A 17,624-nucleotide genomic window follows, 5' to 3' on the forward strand; every position below is an offset into this window, starting at 1 on the left:
ACCCACATTGATCTTCAAACACAACATCCGAGCATCTTCCATTCAGTGTAGGAGCGAGGTGGGTTTGACAGGCTTTGCAAGTCATCCAGCTGCGACACGTTTGCTTCTTGGTGAGATGCACTGAGACAGTGCTTGTCCTGGGAGCAGAGTGGATTTGCATTCAGTTGGAAATGGAGCAATTGATTAGAATATCCCTGTAATATTCCCTTTCAGGCTGTACCTCTTGTTTTCTGGGCTGTGAGTGCCCGGGCACTGGGGCTGCAGGGTCTCTGTTGGGACAGGCCATGGCTGGTGCTGCTGCCATACCACAGGGCACAGCCCAACCCCTTGGCCACCAAGGCAGTATCTCAGGGGATGTGGGTTTAAAGAAGGGCAAAATGGTGCTGGCAGCAAGGAGTGAGGGTACAAGTGTGAGGAGTGGCCCTGTGAGCCCAAAGGGGAAAAGAGGAGAGGAGGGGGAAGAGAAGTGGCTCTGTGAGCCCCAGAGGGCTGCAGGTTGAAGGCAGCCATTGCCCTGTTACCAGAAAGCATTCCAGTGTCACTGCTGTGGGAGTTAAGTGTTGAACATTTAAATAGACCAGACACCAGAGGAAGAAGGAGGCATTTAAATGTTTGTGCTGTTGAAGTGTTTTGCTAAAGCACTGCAAAGTGACCTCATAGGGAAATTCTAATTAATCAGATAAATTAGAGGCGAGATACTGGAGGGTGAGGGAAATGTATTCTTGCACTTGTAAACTCCAAACCCCAGAGAGGAAAGAATCTTCACTGAGCGCTGTAGCTGTTGACACAGCTTCTGTTATGGTTACATCTGTGTTTGCTCTCGGTCTGGCTTTGCCAGCATAGCTAAAAGAGAGTCATCTGGAGCCTTCTCTTTCTTTGCATTGCGCTTAGAATTACTTAGTAAGGTCTTGAACGAGGCATTATTGAAGTTGATGGTAGCATTTCAACAAACACTAGAGAGCTTTTTTCGGGTCTACCTCTGTCCTTGTAACTGACATGCTGAGAAAGTTGGGGCTGTTCAGCCTGGAGAAGAGAAGGCTGCATGGAGACCTCATAGCAGCCTTCCAGTATCTGAAGGGGGCCTACAAGGATGCTGCAGAGGGACTATTCATTAGGGACTGTAGTGATAGGACAAGGGGTAACGTGTTGAAACTTAAACAGCAGAGGTTTAGATTGGATCTAAGGAAGAAATTCTTTACTGTGAGGGTGCTGAGGCACTGGAATGGGTTGCCCAGGGAGGTTGTGAATGCTCCATCCCTGGCAGTGTTCAAGACCAGGTTGGATGAAGCCTTGGGTAATATGGTTTAGTGTGAGGTGTCCCTGCCCATGGCAGGGGGGCTGGAACTAGATGATCTTGAGGTCCTTTCCAATCCTAACTATTCTATGATTCTGTGACATCAGATCAGTTTAGCATCTGATGTCAGAGTAAAAAAGACAAGTTAATTCCATATTTTTCAGTATGTGGAGCACACTTTTGGAAGTTTCATCAAACACGTGGTGTTCAGATGATTTTAAAGCACTGTGTACAAGAAAACGGGAATCTGTTTTGTCCCTTTGTCTTTGCCTGGCCTGTTTCTTTTCTCTCTAACTTTTTATATCTAATCATGTAGATCATAGATCATAGAAAAGATCATAGAATAGTTAGGGTTGTAAAGAAACTTAAGATCATTCAGTTCCAACCCCCCTGCCATGGGCAGGGACACCTCACACTAAACCATGTCACCTTGAACAATGCCAGGGATGGAGTATTCACAGCTTCCTTGGGCAATCCATTCCAACGCATCACCACGCTTCCCTGTTTAAGTTTGAACCCATTACCCCTTGTCCTGTCACTACAGTCCCTAATGAAGAGTCCCTCTCCAGCATCCCTATAGCCCCCCTTCAGATATTAGAAGGCTGCTATGAGGTCTCCACGCAGCCTTCTCTTCTCCAGGCTGAACAGCCCCAACTTTCTCAGCCTGTCTTCATATGGGAGGTGCTCCAGTCCCTGATCATCCTCGTGGCCTCCTCTGGACTTGTTCCAACAGTTCCATGTCCTTTTTATGTTGAGGACACCAGAACTGCACACAATGCTCCAGGTGAGGTCTCACGAGAGCAGAGTAGAGGGGCAGGATCATCTCCTTCAACCTGCTGGTCACGCTCCTTTTGATGCAGCCCAGGATACGGTTGGTTTCCGGGCTGCAAGCTCACACTGCAGCCGGTTCATGTTCATTTTCTCATCGACCAACACCCCCAAGTCCTTCTCCTCAGGGCTGCTCTGAATCTCTTCTCTGCCCAACCTGTAGCTGTGCCTGGGATTGCTCCCACCCACATGTAGGACCTTGCACTCGGCATGGTTAAACTTCATAAGGTTGGCATCAGCCCACCTCACAAGTGTGTCAAGGTCCCTCTGGATGGCATTCCTTCCCTCCAGCATATCAACCAAACCACACAGCTTGGCTTGGCATAACATTAAATCTTCTTAATATGTGCAAAGATAAAAGGTGACAGCTGTAATGGAAAGAACTGATCACAAATTACTTTTTTTCTTGGCAATGTCTGTGGCAAATCTGCAATATGCTTAAGGAAACAGAGACCATTCTCACCAGTAAGTCAAGGCTATTTCATTTTGGATGACTGTCCACCGAGGATCGGCCTTGCTGCAGTTGGCCTCAGAATATCATTGACGTTGGTCACAAACAATATACTCTTTAATATCCAGGATACAAAGTCCCTTTGACATCTGCCATCTCCATTCCACAGTCAAACTCTCACTGGTGCAATGTCGGCTGTAATTGAACTTGCAAATTGCTTCGCATTCTGAAATGCTGACTGCTTAATTATGATGGGGAAAATAGCATTCTACAGCCGCGAGCTCAGTAACTTTGTAACTCAGAAGCTATGTAATTATACATGTGAATAATACTTGCTGTGATGTATGTTAATACTAATGTAATATGCAGAAGGACCACTCTGCAGATGTGGTCTTACTTCAATGTCGAAAGGAGCAGAAGCAGAATAGACCACAAAAAAGAGAGAAGGGAAGAAGTGCTGGCCCCTTGCTTCTTTTTATCCAAAAGGTGTTCAAGGTAGAATTGTGGAATGGTTTGGGTTGGAAGGGACCTCAAAGCTCATCCAGTTCCCACTCCCTGCCATGGGCAGTGATACCTTCCACTATAGCAGGTTGTTCCATGCCCCATCCAACTTGGCCTTGAACACTGCCAGGGATGGGGCAGCCACAGCTACTCTGGGCAACCTGTGCCAGCGCCTCATCATCTTTATAGTGAAGAAATTTACCCAAACAGGCTTCAAGAGGTTGTACAATTCAACTCCCAGCTCAACCCACGGGTTTTCCATGGGATATTGCCCAGTCACTTAGTTTATACTTAGCTTCAGGTCTTCATCTGAAAAACAGGGACTGCAAGGACCTTGTTTTTCAGGCATACTCTGATGGTTAAACACAGGGATTGCTTTGAGGTGTTTGAATACTATGCCACACGAATCAACCTCAGTATCTGTATAACAAAATAGAAGCCTTTCTTTCCAAACACTGTGATTATGATGCCACTTTTTTTTAGGTATTGTGTTTATGAAAACTACTATGTTTCATTTCAGCCTGGAGCAGCAATGACAATGCAACTTTGAATTTTCTAGTCTGTCTGAAAGGGGCACATTTAAGATAACACAGAGATATGACTCTCACCCAGAGGTGACTCGGGATGAGCTGTCTCAAACATCAAAAGCTGTAAATCACTGTAATGTCACATAGCTTTGCTGCTTCTCTGTGTAGCAGCTATCCCATTTGGATCTTACCCATTTTTTCCTGTATGATGTTGCTAGTGTGGTTTGAATGTACACCACAGATTGTATCTATAGCCCAGTGAACTCAGCACAGTCTTTCTCTTAAATGGATTTTAGCTCAAGGTAACTCCGTGATAGTACCTGATATTGTTCACATTCATAACATCTCTCTAGTAGGGTCACACAGCAGATAGGTTGCTCAGGAAGTTACTTTCATGGAGAACCTTGGTGTTGAGTTTCTTCCTGATTTCCTCCATCATACATCTTTTCTTGTGCAAAGGGAAGTATGTCGCCTCTGTCTGTGGCTGAGTTATTACTCTAGAAGAAAGCAGCTGTGGAGCCCGACAAGATTACACTTAGATTACAGTCTTAAAATAGTGGATGGACTTGATGGTTTTCCTTCCAACCATCATACAGTTGTTGTCATAAGAATGAATGATAATTGCATTGCTCTGTATTGTCACTGCATTCCTTGTGGTATGAATAGGTTCATTTGGTGCCACCATCTTGGGTTATTATGAAAATGAGACATCTGAACTTAAGACTGTTACATCTTTTCCTCTCTGATTAAGAGCCAAATCCTAGGATCCAAGCACAGATTTTAAGTAAATGTTGTATGTGCATCCTGTGGTTACAAGCTTTACAAAAATGCCATTACTTTTTCAAAGGCTAGAAAAATATCTGTAAGTTTATGTGATTTTAGGATTAAAATGGATTGACCCTAAAGGAGATAGTAGTGGAGTTAGAGTAGATCAGACTTCTTCCATTATTCAATGCCAAAGCCAGTCGACATTTTATAGAGATACTATGCTGAATATTTTGGGCTGGGGACAAGAGGTAAGAAATTGCCATTGTTGAGAGTCAGATGCTTTGAGACTCATCAGAGATTTGGAAGATCTGTTTTACTACAGGCAGTAACTGCATTAACTGAACCTATGTGGTTGAGGAAATCTACAGATGAAATCTAGACAAAAATACCAGGCAAAGAAAAATGCTGCAGATCCATTCAGTTAAGCATTACTCCTCAAATACAGACTGCTGGATTATTTCTTTTCTTAGTGTAAATGTACCAGTTGACACCCTAAAATCAACTTTATGCAGAAGGCTTGACAGCGAAATTCATCCTGATGTAATAAGCACAGCTCCACTGAGAAGAACGGAGATATTTAAGCTGAGGATAGGACTCAGCTTTCTAATTTGCCAGCAGCATATGAAATGATCATTTACATTGGCACTCCAGTGAGATATGAATTGAAAGACAAATATAAAAATTACAAAGCAAAGCTTAGTTCCCACTCAAAAGTTGGTTCATTTGCTTTGCTTGCATTCATATACCCATTGACTCACATTCAGAGGAGGTCAAAGTTACCTGTTCCTTTGCTCGGTGCTCTGTTTGCTGGTTTCTAGGTTTCCTCTGGAAAGCAAGCTTTCTTTTTCCATAGAAGACTCCTTTCCTTGATAGACTTTAGTTTATTTTCTCTGTTCTTGTAGCCTTCTCTATGTCTTATTTCCCACTGCCCTTGATTATCTGTAGACACTCATTATGAAATTAATTATCTTTGGTACAGGTAAAGGGATGTGCAACGAATAGGGGTAAGAAGGAGGTAAGAGTAATAAAAGGATATAGGAATAACTAGATGAAGGCCAGTCTGATGATGATATGATCTTTCACACACACCCTTGTGCAAGTCTGTATTGAACATAATATCTGTGAGTTACAAAATCCATACTTGAAGTTAATTGGTGCTTTCCCTGGATCTTTGTTTCTCTCAGGACAGATATCAGTGGACGGATTTATGCGATATCTGAGTGGAGAAGAAAACGGCGTTGTTCCACCTGAGAAACTGGATTTAAATGAAGATATGTCTCAACCACTGTCCCACTATTTCATCAATTCCTCCCACAACACCTACCTCACAGGTACAGTGTTACAGAGATCTGATTTCTTATCTTGGATAAATTCATAGCATGTTTGCAGTGATACCATAAAATGAACTGAAAACATCAGCAGTGATCAATGATGGAGCTTAGTTTTCAGGGGAGCAAGGGTAACACATGATTGTTGTTCTAGCTGCTACACACATGCATTAAATACACTTTTATTACACTTTTAATATAGGTAGGTAGCAGTTGTGTTATGTAAATGTCTGGTCTGAAACCCAGTGAAGTCCATGGAAAGTTTCCCCCAACTTAGATAGGATTCTAGATTATGGTCCTTTTTTGGGAGGAGTGGGAACAATGCACTCTTTATGACAACTAAGGAAAGCCAAACAACTATGCAAAGCAGAATATGGAAAACATCTCTGTAGCTAATAAATTTGCCCCTAAACATTAAATCTGACAGTTTGTTGAGCTCCATGAAATCTCTTTGATTCAGAGATTAAGAGAGGTCCCAACATGGCACATAGCTTTCTGACAGTCCATTGGTATCTGCAAAGAATGGAAATCTGGTCTCTGACTATCTAATGGCTGAGCTGAAATTTGTAGGTGCTGTCATGTGTTTAAAAAGGCTGAGAACCCAGAAGCTCACATTCATTTGAATTAATGAGTCTGAGCTGCACAGCAAAGTCAGTGATGCCTTAAGATCCCAAAAACCTAGGACAGTTAAGCAGTCCAACTTTAGGCACTTGTTTTCTAGTCTAAGATGCTGTCACCTTGTGAGACAATAATTGTAAATTTACTATTTTCATTTAGTTTATGTAGGAACAAACATTTTTGAGAAGCAGACGTGCACAGGGAGTTCTTTCCTATTTGATTTGGTGTTTGCCTTGTCTTGCCATGTTTGCTAATGATTTAGCATTATGATAAAAAAGAAGTAATGCTGCAGTGTGTGCTAAAAATGTGCCTTATGGATAATGGGAGCTTTTAATGTTATTAACTTGCCTTAACTGACCCAAGGTCTTTAGAATGCCAGTATGCCAAAACCTAAACAAAACCATGCAGTGATGATGCCCAACTTAAACAGACCACTTGGTAGTTGCTTTCATCTGGTCTGTGTTTGTTACAGCACTTTGTACAGCACCTTCGAGTGCTTTCATAAGTGAATGAGCTGTCATTGTTTCCATTAGACACCATTTTTCAGAGGTTTATGTCTTGGCTGTGAAATATGTTTTGTGCTAAAAACTTGTCATATAAGGATTTGGCTTGACAGCTATTTTGTTTCTCTAAATTAAAAGGAGTGAAAATCAGTGTGGCCACTTTTAAGTTATGATTCCAATATACAGAAATTTATACTTGTTGGAAGAGTGCAGACGTGTCCAAAGGAAAAACAATGCTTAATAATGATATTTTGCAGGCCTCTTACCTCCAGGATGGACTTTGTTCTGTCAGGGAGGATTAGGGCCCACTAAAAACCAAATGCTGCAGCTTTTCTGGAAGAAAACAGTAAAGCTGCTGGAACTAATGTGGGAAGCATAGGCCCACAGGGAGGACAGACAATGCAGTTTAAAGTTGGTCTGAAGAGATAAAACTGCTCTCCCCTCTACCAGCATGAATTTATAGCCAGTACCATGCCACCAATTTTTGGTGAGGGTTGTTCAGGACAGCAGTGTTCTAAAGGTCTAGAAGCCAAAAACCCCAATGAGTTAAGGATGGGAATTCATTATTAATCCAACCTAATCTAAGTGTTTTAACTGCACCACAAGTGACATATCGAATTACTGCAGAAGAAGGAAAGCTTACTTTGAAACTATCCAAATTCACTTTCAATTGTATGTGAAAGTCTGCAAATCATCTCAGATTGCATCTGCAATTTTCTTTGCCTGCATTTGTAACTCATTTCAGAAGCTACATTTAGAAGTATGATCTTCAGTCTTGATTTAACATAACATTCCTGGGTTAGTAAGTTGGAGAGAGTAAATCACAGTAAACTCAGGGAACAGTGCAAAATAAGTTGGAATCTCTTCCAAATTCCATTTCAGAGTGTATATTTTCACATTTACAGGCACAAAACGCATGTCTTTCTCTTTTACTGGTTCATCATGTTCAGTAACTGCATGGCAGCTGGCCGACAATGGGATTAATGATTTGATTTTGATCTGCATATTACTAAAGCTGACACCCTTAGCTTTTGCAATGAGGCTAGACCAGATACAGCAGTCACATTGCCATTTGCTTTCTTCCAGCAAGGACTTAGCAAAATGAATAAAATGAATAGTGGCAGACTAATCTTTTTCCCAAGGTTTCAATAGGGCTGCTCATACTCAAGTGCTCATGGCTTTGGAAGGGGAGCTTCGGCAGCACCTCTGCCCTCTCTGGACATGTGAAATAGCATGTAGTCATGTAATAATTATGAGGACAATAAGAAATCCATTCAGTCTAGCCATACTTTATGATTACTCTGCTTAATGCCCTACCAATTATCTCTCCCTTTGTTAGTTTTCAAACCCAGAAAAAGCATGCACCAAGAAGCATTATAACATAAAAAGAAACATGTGCACACTGAATGTATTTTTAATTATGCTGATCATTTTCCTAGCCTTTGGTAGAAACCCTTGGCAGTACATCAAGTCCTGATTATTTATTTAGAAGTGTTACTGCTTTCTTTTTCTTAGGGAAATGTAGTTTTTAAGCGCGAAGGTAAAACTTCATGAAGGAAGAAGTGATTTATAGCAAAATGTCATCTTTTGGAAACTTTGGTTTACTGTCCCTCATCTTTGTTCTCACTGCTGTCATATTCATTGATTTACTGCTTTGAACCCGTCATGTGCAACCCTGCATTTTTAATGGTTTCTCCCCAGTCTCACCTCAGGTTACTGCTGTTGTCACAGTGGGGAGTGACTTTGCAGCTTTTCTCTCAGCAGCACCCAAAGTCAAAGACAAATGATAAAGTATCGTTATCAGACTTGCACACTTAGATGGCTGTGAACGTCTGTGAACATGATGGTGTATGTGAAATGCAAAACATGAACATCACAAGCCTTTGACATATGTTTTGTTGTTGGCTAAAAGGATGAACTATAGCAGCAGTAGGCTGCAGAGCTATCAGTGTAGTGCGCATAGCCAATGTGGGGCTGTCCCATTCACCTTCAGCATCTCCTTCTGTCCTTACAGTCCAGTACTTTCAGTTGTTTCTAGAAAAGTGTCTCATGAAGGGCATGTTCTCTTCTTTATTGCTGCTGTGGCCTCTCCTTTGCTGTCTTCCAGCTTTTCTGGTCTCAGTTATAACTGTTGCTGCACTCAGAGCTTCCTTGAAATCTTCTTCACCTTCGAAGCCTCCAAAACAGTTTCTTCACATCTTCACAGGATCCCAGACTGGTTTGGGTTGGAAGGAATCTTAAAGCTCATCTATTTCCAAACCCTTGCCATGGGCATGGACGCCTTCAAAGTTGCTCCAAGCCCCTGTGTCCAACCTGGCCTTGAACACTGCCAGGGATGGGGCAGCCACAGCTTCTCTGGGCACCCTGTGCCAGCACCTCAGCACCCTCAGAGTAAAGAACTTCCTAATGTCTAATCTAAATCTCTTCACTGTCAGTTTAAAGCCATTCCTGCTTGGCCTATCACTACAGGCCCTTGTAAGAAGTCCCTCTTCAGCCCCTTTACATATTGGAAGGCTGCTGTAAGGTCTCCCCAGAGCCTTCTCTTTTCCAGGAATACAATTGGCTTTCTGGGCTGCAAACCCAGCACACTGCTGGGTCATGTAGATCTTGTCCTGTTTTCACATGACTGCTAAAGTTTTGACAGCTGAGTGTTCATACTAGTACTGTTAAACCTCAGTTTATCTTTATGTTGTCCTAAGGGGTACCTGCCCTCCCTTACCAGCCTCACCAATGCCAGTTCTCTCTTTCTTAAGCCCTATAATAGGTGAGGGAATTTTTACTTCTAAAAGTTACTGGAAACCTCGTAAAAGAGAGAAAGAAAAAAGCCCAAATGTATATATTGTATCCTTAAGGCAACATTTGTTATTCAAATACAGATCGGCAACTGACACCAAAATTCCTAGAGGTATCTTGCATCCAGTAGCAGCAGAGGTGAACATAAAGAGTTTAAAAATGTATTGTGTGTTGTGATGGGAGATAACTGGACTTTCAAGAAGGAGAAGAAAAGTCAAGATCATGGAAGTGTTTTGTTTCCTTTAAGTAATGTTTCATCCACTACTGCTTAACGAGTTTTCAAGATCCCCTGTTCCTTCTCTTTAGGCCAACAACTTGAAGGACATTGAGATGAGGGATATGTTATCTGAAGCATCTTGAAATGAGTAATACATTGTCTTCTAAACCACCTTCTAAAGGAGGGTAAAACTGTGTTGAGGATCAGGAAACCTCTCTGACTCCAATAGTAGCATTTGAAGATGTTCAAATAGCTGAAGTCATAAGACAAAGATGCAGAGAGCCAGCAGCAGGGGACAGGCTCTGTAAATAGGTCCCTGCAGGTCGCACTCCCACACTGCAGTGGCAGAGATTGGGCTGGTGATGCAGTGTCTTTCTCAAGTGGATCCCACAGCTGGGGCAAGGGTTATGCCATGCACCCCTTGGCAGATAATGTCCATCCCACAGCCCAGCTGCAGCATTGGAGCTGGTGCAGCTCTGCTATGGTTGAGCAGGTCTGCAAACCCAGAGGCTGGCCAGCTCCAGCCCTCCTGGCATACGCAGGTGTTGCATCTTCTGCTTGGGTGGGCCCGAATCAATACTGACAGCAAGTGTATTCCTGCTGCTGGCTGGAGCGAGCCTGACTGCACGTCTTGCTTTGGTCCAGTGTGAAGTGTTAAAAATAGCAGCCATAGGGTGAGACTTAGGTACAAGCAGTAGCAGAACGTGTCACAGTGTGGGGTCTAATTCTCTTGTTCTGTGCATGGCAAAATAGCTCGGAAGGAAAAGAAATTCAGATAAATGTACTGTGTCTAAAACCAATTCAGCCGCCAGCACCTTCTGGTGCTGCTGGAGTCAAGAGCCAGACTCCCAGCAGTCTGGGGCTCTGAGTTTGCACATTGCAAACTACAGCCTATGATCCGGAGCACTGACTGCATTTCCAGGACTTGCCTGAAGAAAGGAGGTTTAGCCACTCATGTTTGTGCACAGCAAAGGGAGCATGCTGGCCCTTCCTGCTAGGAGAAGGTGGTGCCCTGGGTGGGCCAGGGAGCAGAAGCAGCCTGTGTTCGAGACTAGTGAAGAGTGAGGTGACCCCACATATATTGGTCCAAATATCCCCCAGATATGGGACGATGTTTATCTTAGAATGGTAACTAAATTTCAATTCTATGTATTGCAAATAACTTTCACTTGGAAAAGCAGTGATGAATGAACCCCCCACAAGGATGCAGTTGCTGAGAAATGAACAGCTTGAAGTTACAGAGATGTGAAACTGAGCTGTATGGAGAAATATGGGTCATGTCCTCAGCTTCTATCAGTCAGCACAGGCTCATTTTGCTGAGGCATAGAATCATAGAATAGAATCATAGAATAGTTAGGGTTGGAAAGGACCTTAAGATCATCCAGTTCCAACCCCCTGCCATGGGCAGGGGCACCTCACACTAAACCATGTCGCCCAAGGCTCTGTCCAACCTGGCCTTGAACACTGCCAGGGATGGGACATTCACAACCTCCCTGGGCAACCCATTCCAGTGCCTCACCACATGATTTGAAGGAAGTTTTTGCCAAAATCTGGTTTTCCTTACCCAGTGTAGGGTGATGGGATACAGCTATGGCATTACTGTAGATGCTGTGTGTATTACAGAAGAGAAGCCATAATGCTTTCAATTTCTAGTATTATAAAATCGATCTGTAATCAGGATATGAAAACTACCATACTGGAAGTATTTCCTTTGGTGTCTGTGTTAGCCCATTTTAGAATGCATCTATTTAAGGGCTGATTTGGAAAAGATAGAAATAGAGACTCAAACCAGAAACTGATAAATGATATGTGCAGAAAACCATTTGATGGACATTCCTGATATTCTGTATTTCAGAACAAATAAACTCTTGAGACTAGTAGAACATTTGCTAGCATTTTGCACTGTGACTGGGAGCCTTTCTGAAGATTGAATGGTTTGGAGGTTGAATATCCTCTTATCCTTAGCAGGAATCCTTCCAAAACGTCTGAGCCTTATTAATAAGGTGATGTGGAGAAGTGTCATATGGCAAGTGAGGCATGTCATGACTTACTTAAGCACTTTTGAAGGTTAAGGATCCTGTAGTCTGAAACACTTAGCTATAATAACGGCCAGCAGTCTCTCAGGGAGTACAGTAGAGCCTGTTAATCATAAACCAGTTTGTTAATCCAAATTCAATATGCTGTGAGGGAAAAGAGCAACAACCTGAAAACAGGTCTTAAACTGCATGTGGCTTTTAGGCAGCAGAATTTAGCAGATCCATGTAATGAGAGCAAAATGTTCACAAGCAGATGCTTAGGGATGAATACCCTGATCCATGCTCATGCTTGTTTGCATCCTGGAAAGAGCCACTGCTTAACCCACATACTGAAACTTTGGCTTTTGGGTGAGTAGAGATCATCTGCCATAATCAGAGGGGAAACACAGGAAAAGTTAAGTAGGAAGGAAAAGGCAGGTTGTCACTTTGCTGACTGCATTTGGCTTTTCAGAACTTTCCAGAACTGCCCATATTCTTCAGTTATTAACATATATCTCCCATTGGTTCCACTAGGAGCTGAGAAATCTTTTGGGTTTCAATAGGAGTAATGTAATGCCTTGTGGAGTATTTATGGTTGCTCCAACTCGTGTCAGACGCAATCAGTGAACAGGAATTTTCAGACAGGAAGGGTTTTCTGTTACAGTTGTTAGTGAAAGGTAAAAGCAGGGAAAGCAGACAATGGGATTTAGTGAAGCAAAACCCAAGACGTGTAATTCCCAGCATAAAACCTAACCACAGAGGAGATAAAATGAGGATTGATTTGCATTATATTATATACTAATTTGAATAAACTATTTATATATCCCCCATCAGCGAAGAATCTTTAGCTTAGATGAGCTCACTGCCTCCTTAAAATGCCAAGTGAATTCCCTTCTAGAAATCCAGGAATGTCTTCTCAGGAAGTCTGCTAGGAAGCAGGAAACTGCATCCTTTCTCCTCACATGTAAAGCCTTTTCCATTACCTTTACCTCCCTGCTGCAAGACATTTGTATCTGTATGACTAGAATCAAGGCTGTTGCAGCAGATGAAGACATCCTGACTGGATATTCTTCCTTGAATACAACTGGACTTCTTTGTTGGTTTATTTGTGGGTTTGGGGGTATTTTGTACTTCCTGTGTTTGGGAAAAGCTGAATTTTCCTTGTTTAGATTTTTATTGTGTCGTTGTTGGAAACGGGTAGTTCAGTTAACTTCTCCCTATGTGATAGAATCATGAAATGAGCTAAGTTGGAAAAGACCTTTAAGATCATCAAGTCCAACCATTATCTCAGGTCTGCCAATCATATCACTGAAGGCCTCATCTACATGGGTTTTCAACACTTAATAATGCAGTATCACTTCAGGAAATTCAATTGACCAACTCAGTGTGGTAATGAGTGTATTTAAATACAGATTTGAGACCTCCTCATGGTACTAACTCTACTGAATGTATTGTGTGTTATGAGAAAATGTGATCTTGCTGTCCTGGATCACCTCTGAATTTCACATTGTTTGCCAAAGGATAACAAAGTCTTTTAGACCGAAGTTCTTCCCTTTCCCTTTCTTTTCCTTTTCTGTATTCAGTGATGTCCATCAGAAGTTGTTGAATTAGTTTCAATCAGCTCCTTTTCCTCACTCACAGTATCTTAACTGAGGGCAGAATCCAAACCATGACATTGACCCTGCCTAACTTATTTCCATTGCAATCTTACGCTTTCTATGTGCCTTTGAGTGTTGTTCCTCTCAGCCAAGGGTAAAAGATCCTGTTAACTCTGATTGTTATTAGATCAGTTGTCTTTATTCCTAAGGTCGCAAATTACTTCCCTGTTTCCATGTCTTTGTGCTCTTGTAGCTGGACAGCTGGCCGGTAACTCATCGGTGGAGATGTATCGGCAAGTGCTCTTGTCAGGCTGCCGCTGTGTGGAGCTGGACTGCTGGAAGGGACGAACAGCTGAGGAAGAGCCAGTCATTACACACGGATTCACTATGACAACTGAGATATCCTTCAAGGTACGGCTGTGCAGCTCGCTGATCTCTGCAGCTGGGGAGGGTCTTCCATGTAAAATGCATCATAAACACATTGCTAGGACATAACTGCATAGATGGAAGGGAATAGAAATGTGATAATTTAAGAGGAGGTTTCAGAGCATGTGCAGAATCATAGGAGGAGAAGAGTTGCAGGATTTGGACCTTGTGCAGGAAGAGGTTCTTGGTCATTCTGGCAGTCAGATGAAAAAGGATTATATGGTGTGATAGTCTGTGCCATCCGGGGACTGGGCTCAGTGCCCAGGTCCATACTGTTGTGTATGTCCCTTCAGTAAATCTCACAGGGAGAGAAACAGGGTAGTGCGCAGCCAGGGCTGAAAGATCAGGTATTACCACCACATCTGGTTTCACACAGTGTAAAATGGGTCTGTGGATGCATCTGGAGCCAGGAGGATGGGGAGGAAGGACTGGTTGGTGCTACAGCTCTATAGCATGCAGCAGGGAGGAGAGCTGAGACAGAGGCCACAAGCATTTGAGCAGCAGTAAGCAATGCATCAGTGTACTCTTTCTCTCTTCTCTGCCTGGTAGGTGGGTGTGGGAGACAGAAGTGCTGAACTGAGGCAGGGAACAGCAGCTATCATGGAAAACTCTTCAGTCTGCAAGCCTTTAAGTTCCTGTGAGCAGAGAAGCTACTCGTGCCCTGATGGGCAGGTCCCACCCACAGGGTCCAGACACTCAGCATTATACTCCCAGTTTAAGAAATGAGTAGCAGTGTGTGCAGTGTTACACTTATCCCTGATAGGTGGGATCAGATCTGAAGCACTGAAGGGTGAAAAGGAAAAGATTAGTATCTTTGGAGACTGCAAGGGAATATTTGTGTCATTCACACCCTAAATGTATCATCTATATTACTGAATTCCATCTTCCATTTCCTTTCCCTATAATGAAAGGTAGGTGCTATACCCTTAGCAATAACTTTAAATTGTCATCATCCTGTTATTCTTAAAGATGCTTTTGATCCAGAGTGTTAGAGGGACACGATGGAGGTGTTCTATAATACTAAGATTGGTACTCAGCACAGCTTATAGTGATAATCAGGATGTCATTTTTCAAGTGTGAAGAAATTATTCTTCATCTGAGACACTAACTCACTATGGAATTACATTTCTAGACTTGCCTGTATGCAAGATGATGTGGAAAAAAATGATAATGGCTGAATTTGGTAATGTTATAGGTGCTGAGGGAGGCTCCTCTGCTAGCTATAGCTTTGAAGCATGTCTCCCACACTTGAAGCATGAGTTGTTGGGGGGTTTCTTTTGTCTTCCTTCACAGAAAAAAGCAAACAACACCACCACACAGGCAGAGCACCACGTTTTACTCACAGCAGAACACTCTTTCTTCTCTGTTTCAGTTTTCTCTGACTCTTCACTGATGGTGTTAATCACAGGAAAGCATCAAACAACCTTCTTGCACATTTGTTACTTTCCAGTTCTGTTTATGTGAAGCCAATTGTGTTTATAGGCACAGAATTTGGCTGCTGAAAGGCCTTTAATTCAGGAAGATAGCTCTCAACTCCTTTGGTCGTGAGCAGGCATTTAAAACAAAGTTAATCTGACTCAAAAGGATCACTAGCAGGGATGAGGATTATCCCTGGTTACTTGGATGTGTGACCCTGGACACTGTGTCTGCAGGATTGATATTGGGAAGTATTTTGAACCTACGCAGGAATATTTCATCTGTCACTTCAGGGCAAGTGGTTTTTCCTCCACACAGAAAAATGTATTGACTGCTGGTTTCTTTTCAGCACTGCAAGTGTGCTGCTTGGCTGAGGAGGAGCAGAATGATAGTGAAGTAATGTCAGAAGCATGTGAATCAATACAGAGTGATCACCGGGTCTTGAATGCTGATTCATTTATCAGCTCACACTTTTGGCATGACCACGGCACACAGTGCTTCTGTTTGGTCTGTCAGTTTTCACTGCCTCAGATAGGCTTTCTGAAGCATGGAGACAGAAGCAACTCCCCTTCCTCATGTTGGTGGGGGTTTGTGGGCTTTTTTGTTTGCTTGGGTTTTATCCTGCTTCATGGCATACAGAAAGCAGTAAGGTTTTTCTCAGCTGCAGATGTTGAGCTGCTGCCAGGGTGAGATATTATGGGGTACCAACAGTATTTTCCATGCCATAATCAGGAATCTCTGTGTGTGCACTTATATATACCTGGGAGATACGGTTCAGGTGAGTCATTCTGCAGCTGGAGTCAAACATGCAACTTACCAGGTTGTTCCTCTCTGACCATAGAGCACTTCCATTTACATTTGAATGCAGTACAAGGCTCAATCAGCAGCACCCCTGTTTCTCCATTGAACCAATGAGTGAGCTTCTCATCCTTAGATTTCATCTGTGTAATCCTGATTTTACTCTTCCAGGTTATTTTCCTCAGGCATGCTGATTTCATCTCTTTTGCAGTTGAAAATAAATGTATGGTTTTATTCCACAGCTTGAGCAGTGTGTAGGAGCGAGAGATGCATCAGGACTGCTTTTCAGCAGTACTTATTATACCCAGCCTCATGTGTTCTTAAGTCTGCATGATCCTCCATAACCAAGGGGCGGGTGCCAGCACTAATGATCTGGGTGGAGAGCATCAAGAGATGGGAGGACTCAATATTTGCAACCCAATTCTCAGCCCTGCTGTTCCCTTGCAATGTCAAAATTGCCTGAGATGCTTTTGACAATCCCTCTGCTTCTAGACAGCGTTAGGGTGGTACAAGCTCTTAGTGATTTACTGGAGCTGTAAAGAAAGTGTGCAGCAAGAATCATTCCATTGTGTATTCTCCCACAGGAGAACTGCATCTGTGAAACTGCAGATTCCTACCTGCCTTCATCCAGCTTTCTGCATCATTTACTATTGTTGCAATAACTGCTTTGCCTTTCTTTGAAGACTAAGAGTGCTCTTAGGTGAAGTGCATGATTAGTTATAGGCAAAGCATTTAAATATCTGATAATTGCAGTTATTAAATGTAGTCATTCACCACCTCTGTGTGCTGAGCTAGTTTCTTGTCTTACAACAGAGACTACAACAAGTTGTGCATGAGCTGTGTTTTGTCCTCATTGCATGAAGACTTTAACTTTTGTTTGTATCCTAGCTCATAGCAGCAACTCTTGAGATGGCTTTTGCTGTCTTCCAGCCTTGCATTCTGCAACCCAGCATCAGAAGACTGTACCAGAAGCTCAGCTTTCATGTTAGGAAGTGGATTTCCTACTGTTACACGTGAACCTTTACAAGTATAGAAAATGACCAAAAGGAACCCCCACAGGAGGCTTGTTTGAAATTAATCTTTTAGGTTTTGGCCCTCCTTATGGAACAGGCTTCTGGGTTCTTACCAACTCCAGTATTTGACAGCAATGGCTATGGGAAGTATTCAGTGTTCCATAAGTTCTTTGGGAAAAAGATTTGTGTTTCAAGAGGGAAACACTGAGTCGTTTGTATCCAGAAGTGATTACTGTATTGTGCACCCCACTAAAATGAGTGTTATCAGATGATTTCTTTACTAGGTTTACAGTTGTTGGGTTCCATCAGAGCTGAAAGGAAACTCATGTAGAAGTTTCAGTTTCTGAGCCCTCTGTTTGATAATTACTCTGCAGCCAACTCTTTCAACCAAGGAATGTGTTTGCCTTAAAGGGATTTCTCCCATCAAAAAAGAGGGAACTAAAGCTTATGAGATTAACAAAGGATTTTATGGATACATGCTCATGCTGCTGATGTTTAGAAGAGATGTATTTGTCAGAGCATGCTTATTA

The 17,624-nt window shown here is 42.6% G+C and overlaps 1 protein-coding gene across 1 annotated transcript in view; it reads left to right on the forward strand.

The window, feature by feature from the left end:
- PLCB1 (phospholipase C beta 1) overlaps positions 1-17,624 on the forward strand; it is a 165,599-nt gene that overhangs the window by 40,077 nt on the left and 107,898 nt on the right. The window contains exons 8-9 of the mRNA XM_034060375.1: positions 5,554-5,700; positions 13,695-13,852. Of these exons, the coding sequence (XP_033916266.1) occupies positions 5,554-5,700; positions 13,695-13,852 (305 nt within the window). The remainder of the gene's footprint in view (positions 1-5,553; positions 5,701-13,694; positions 13,853-17,624) is intronic.

This window comes from Melopsittacus undulatus, chromosome 3 (assembly GCF_012275295.1).
Source record: "Melopsittacus undulatus isolate bMelUnd1 chromosome 3, bMelUnd1.mat.Z, whole genome shotgun sequence".
NCBI lineage: Eukaryota > Metazoa > Chordata > Aves > Psittaciformes > Psittaculidae > Melopsittacus > Melopsittacus undulatus.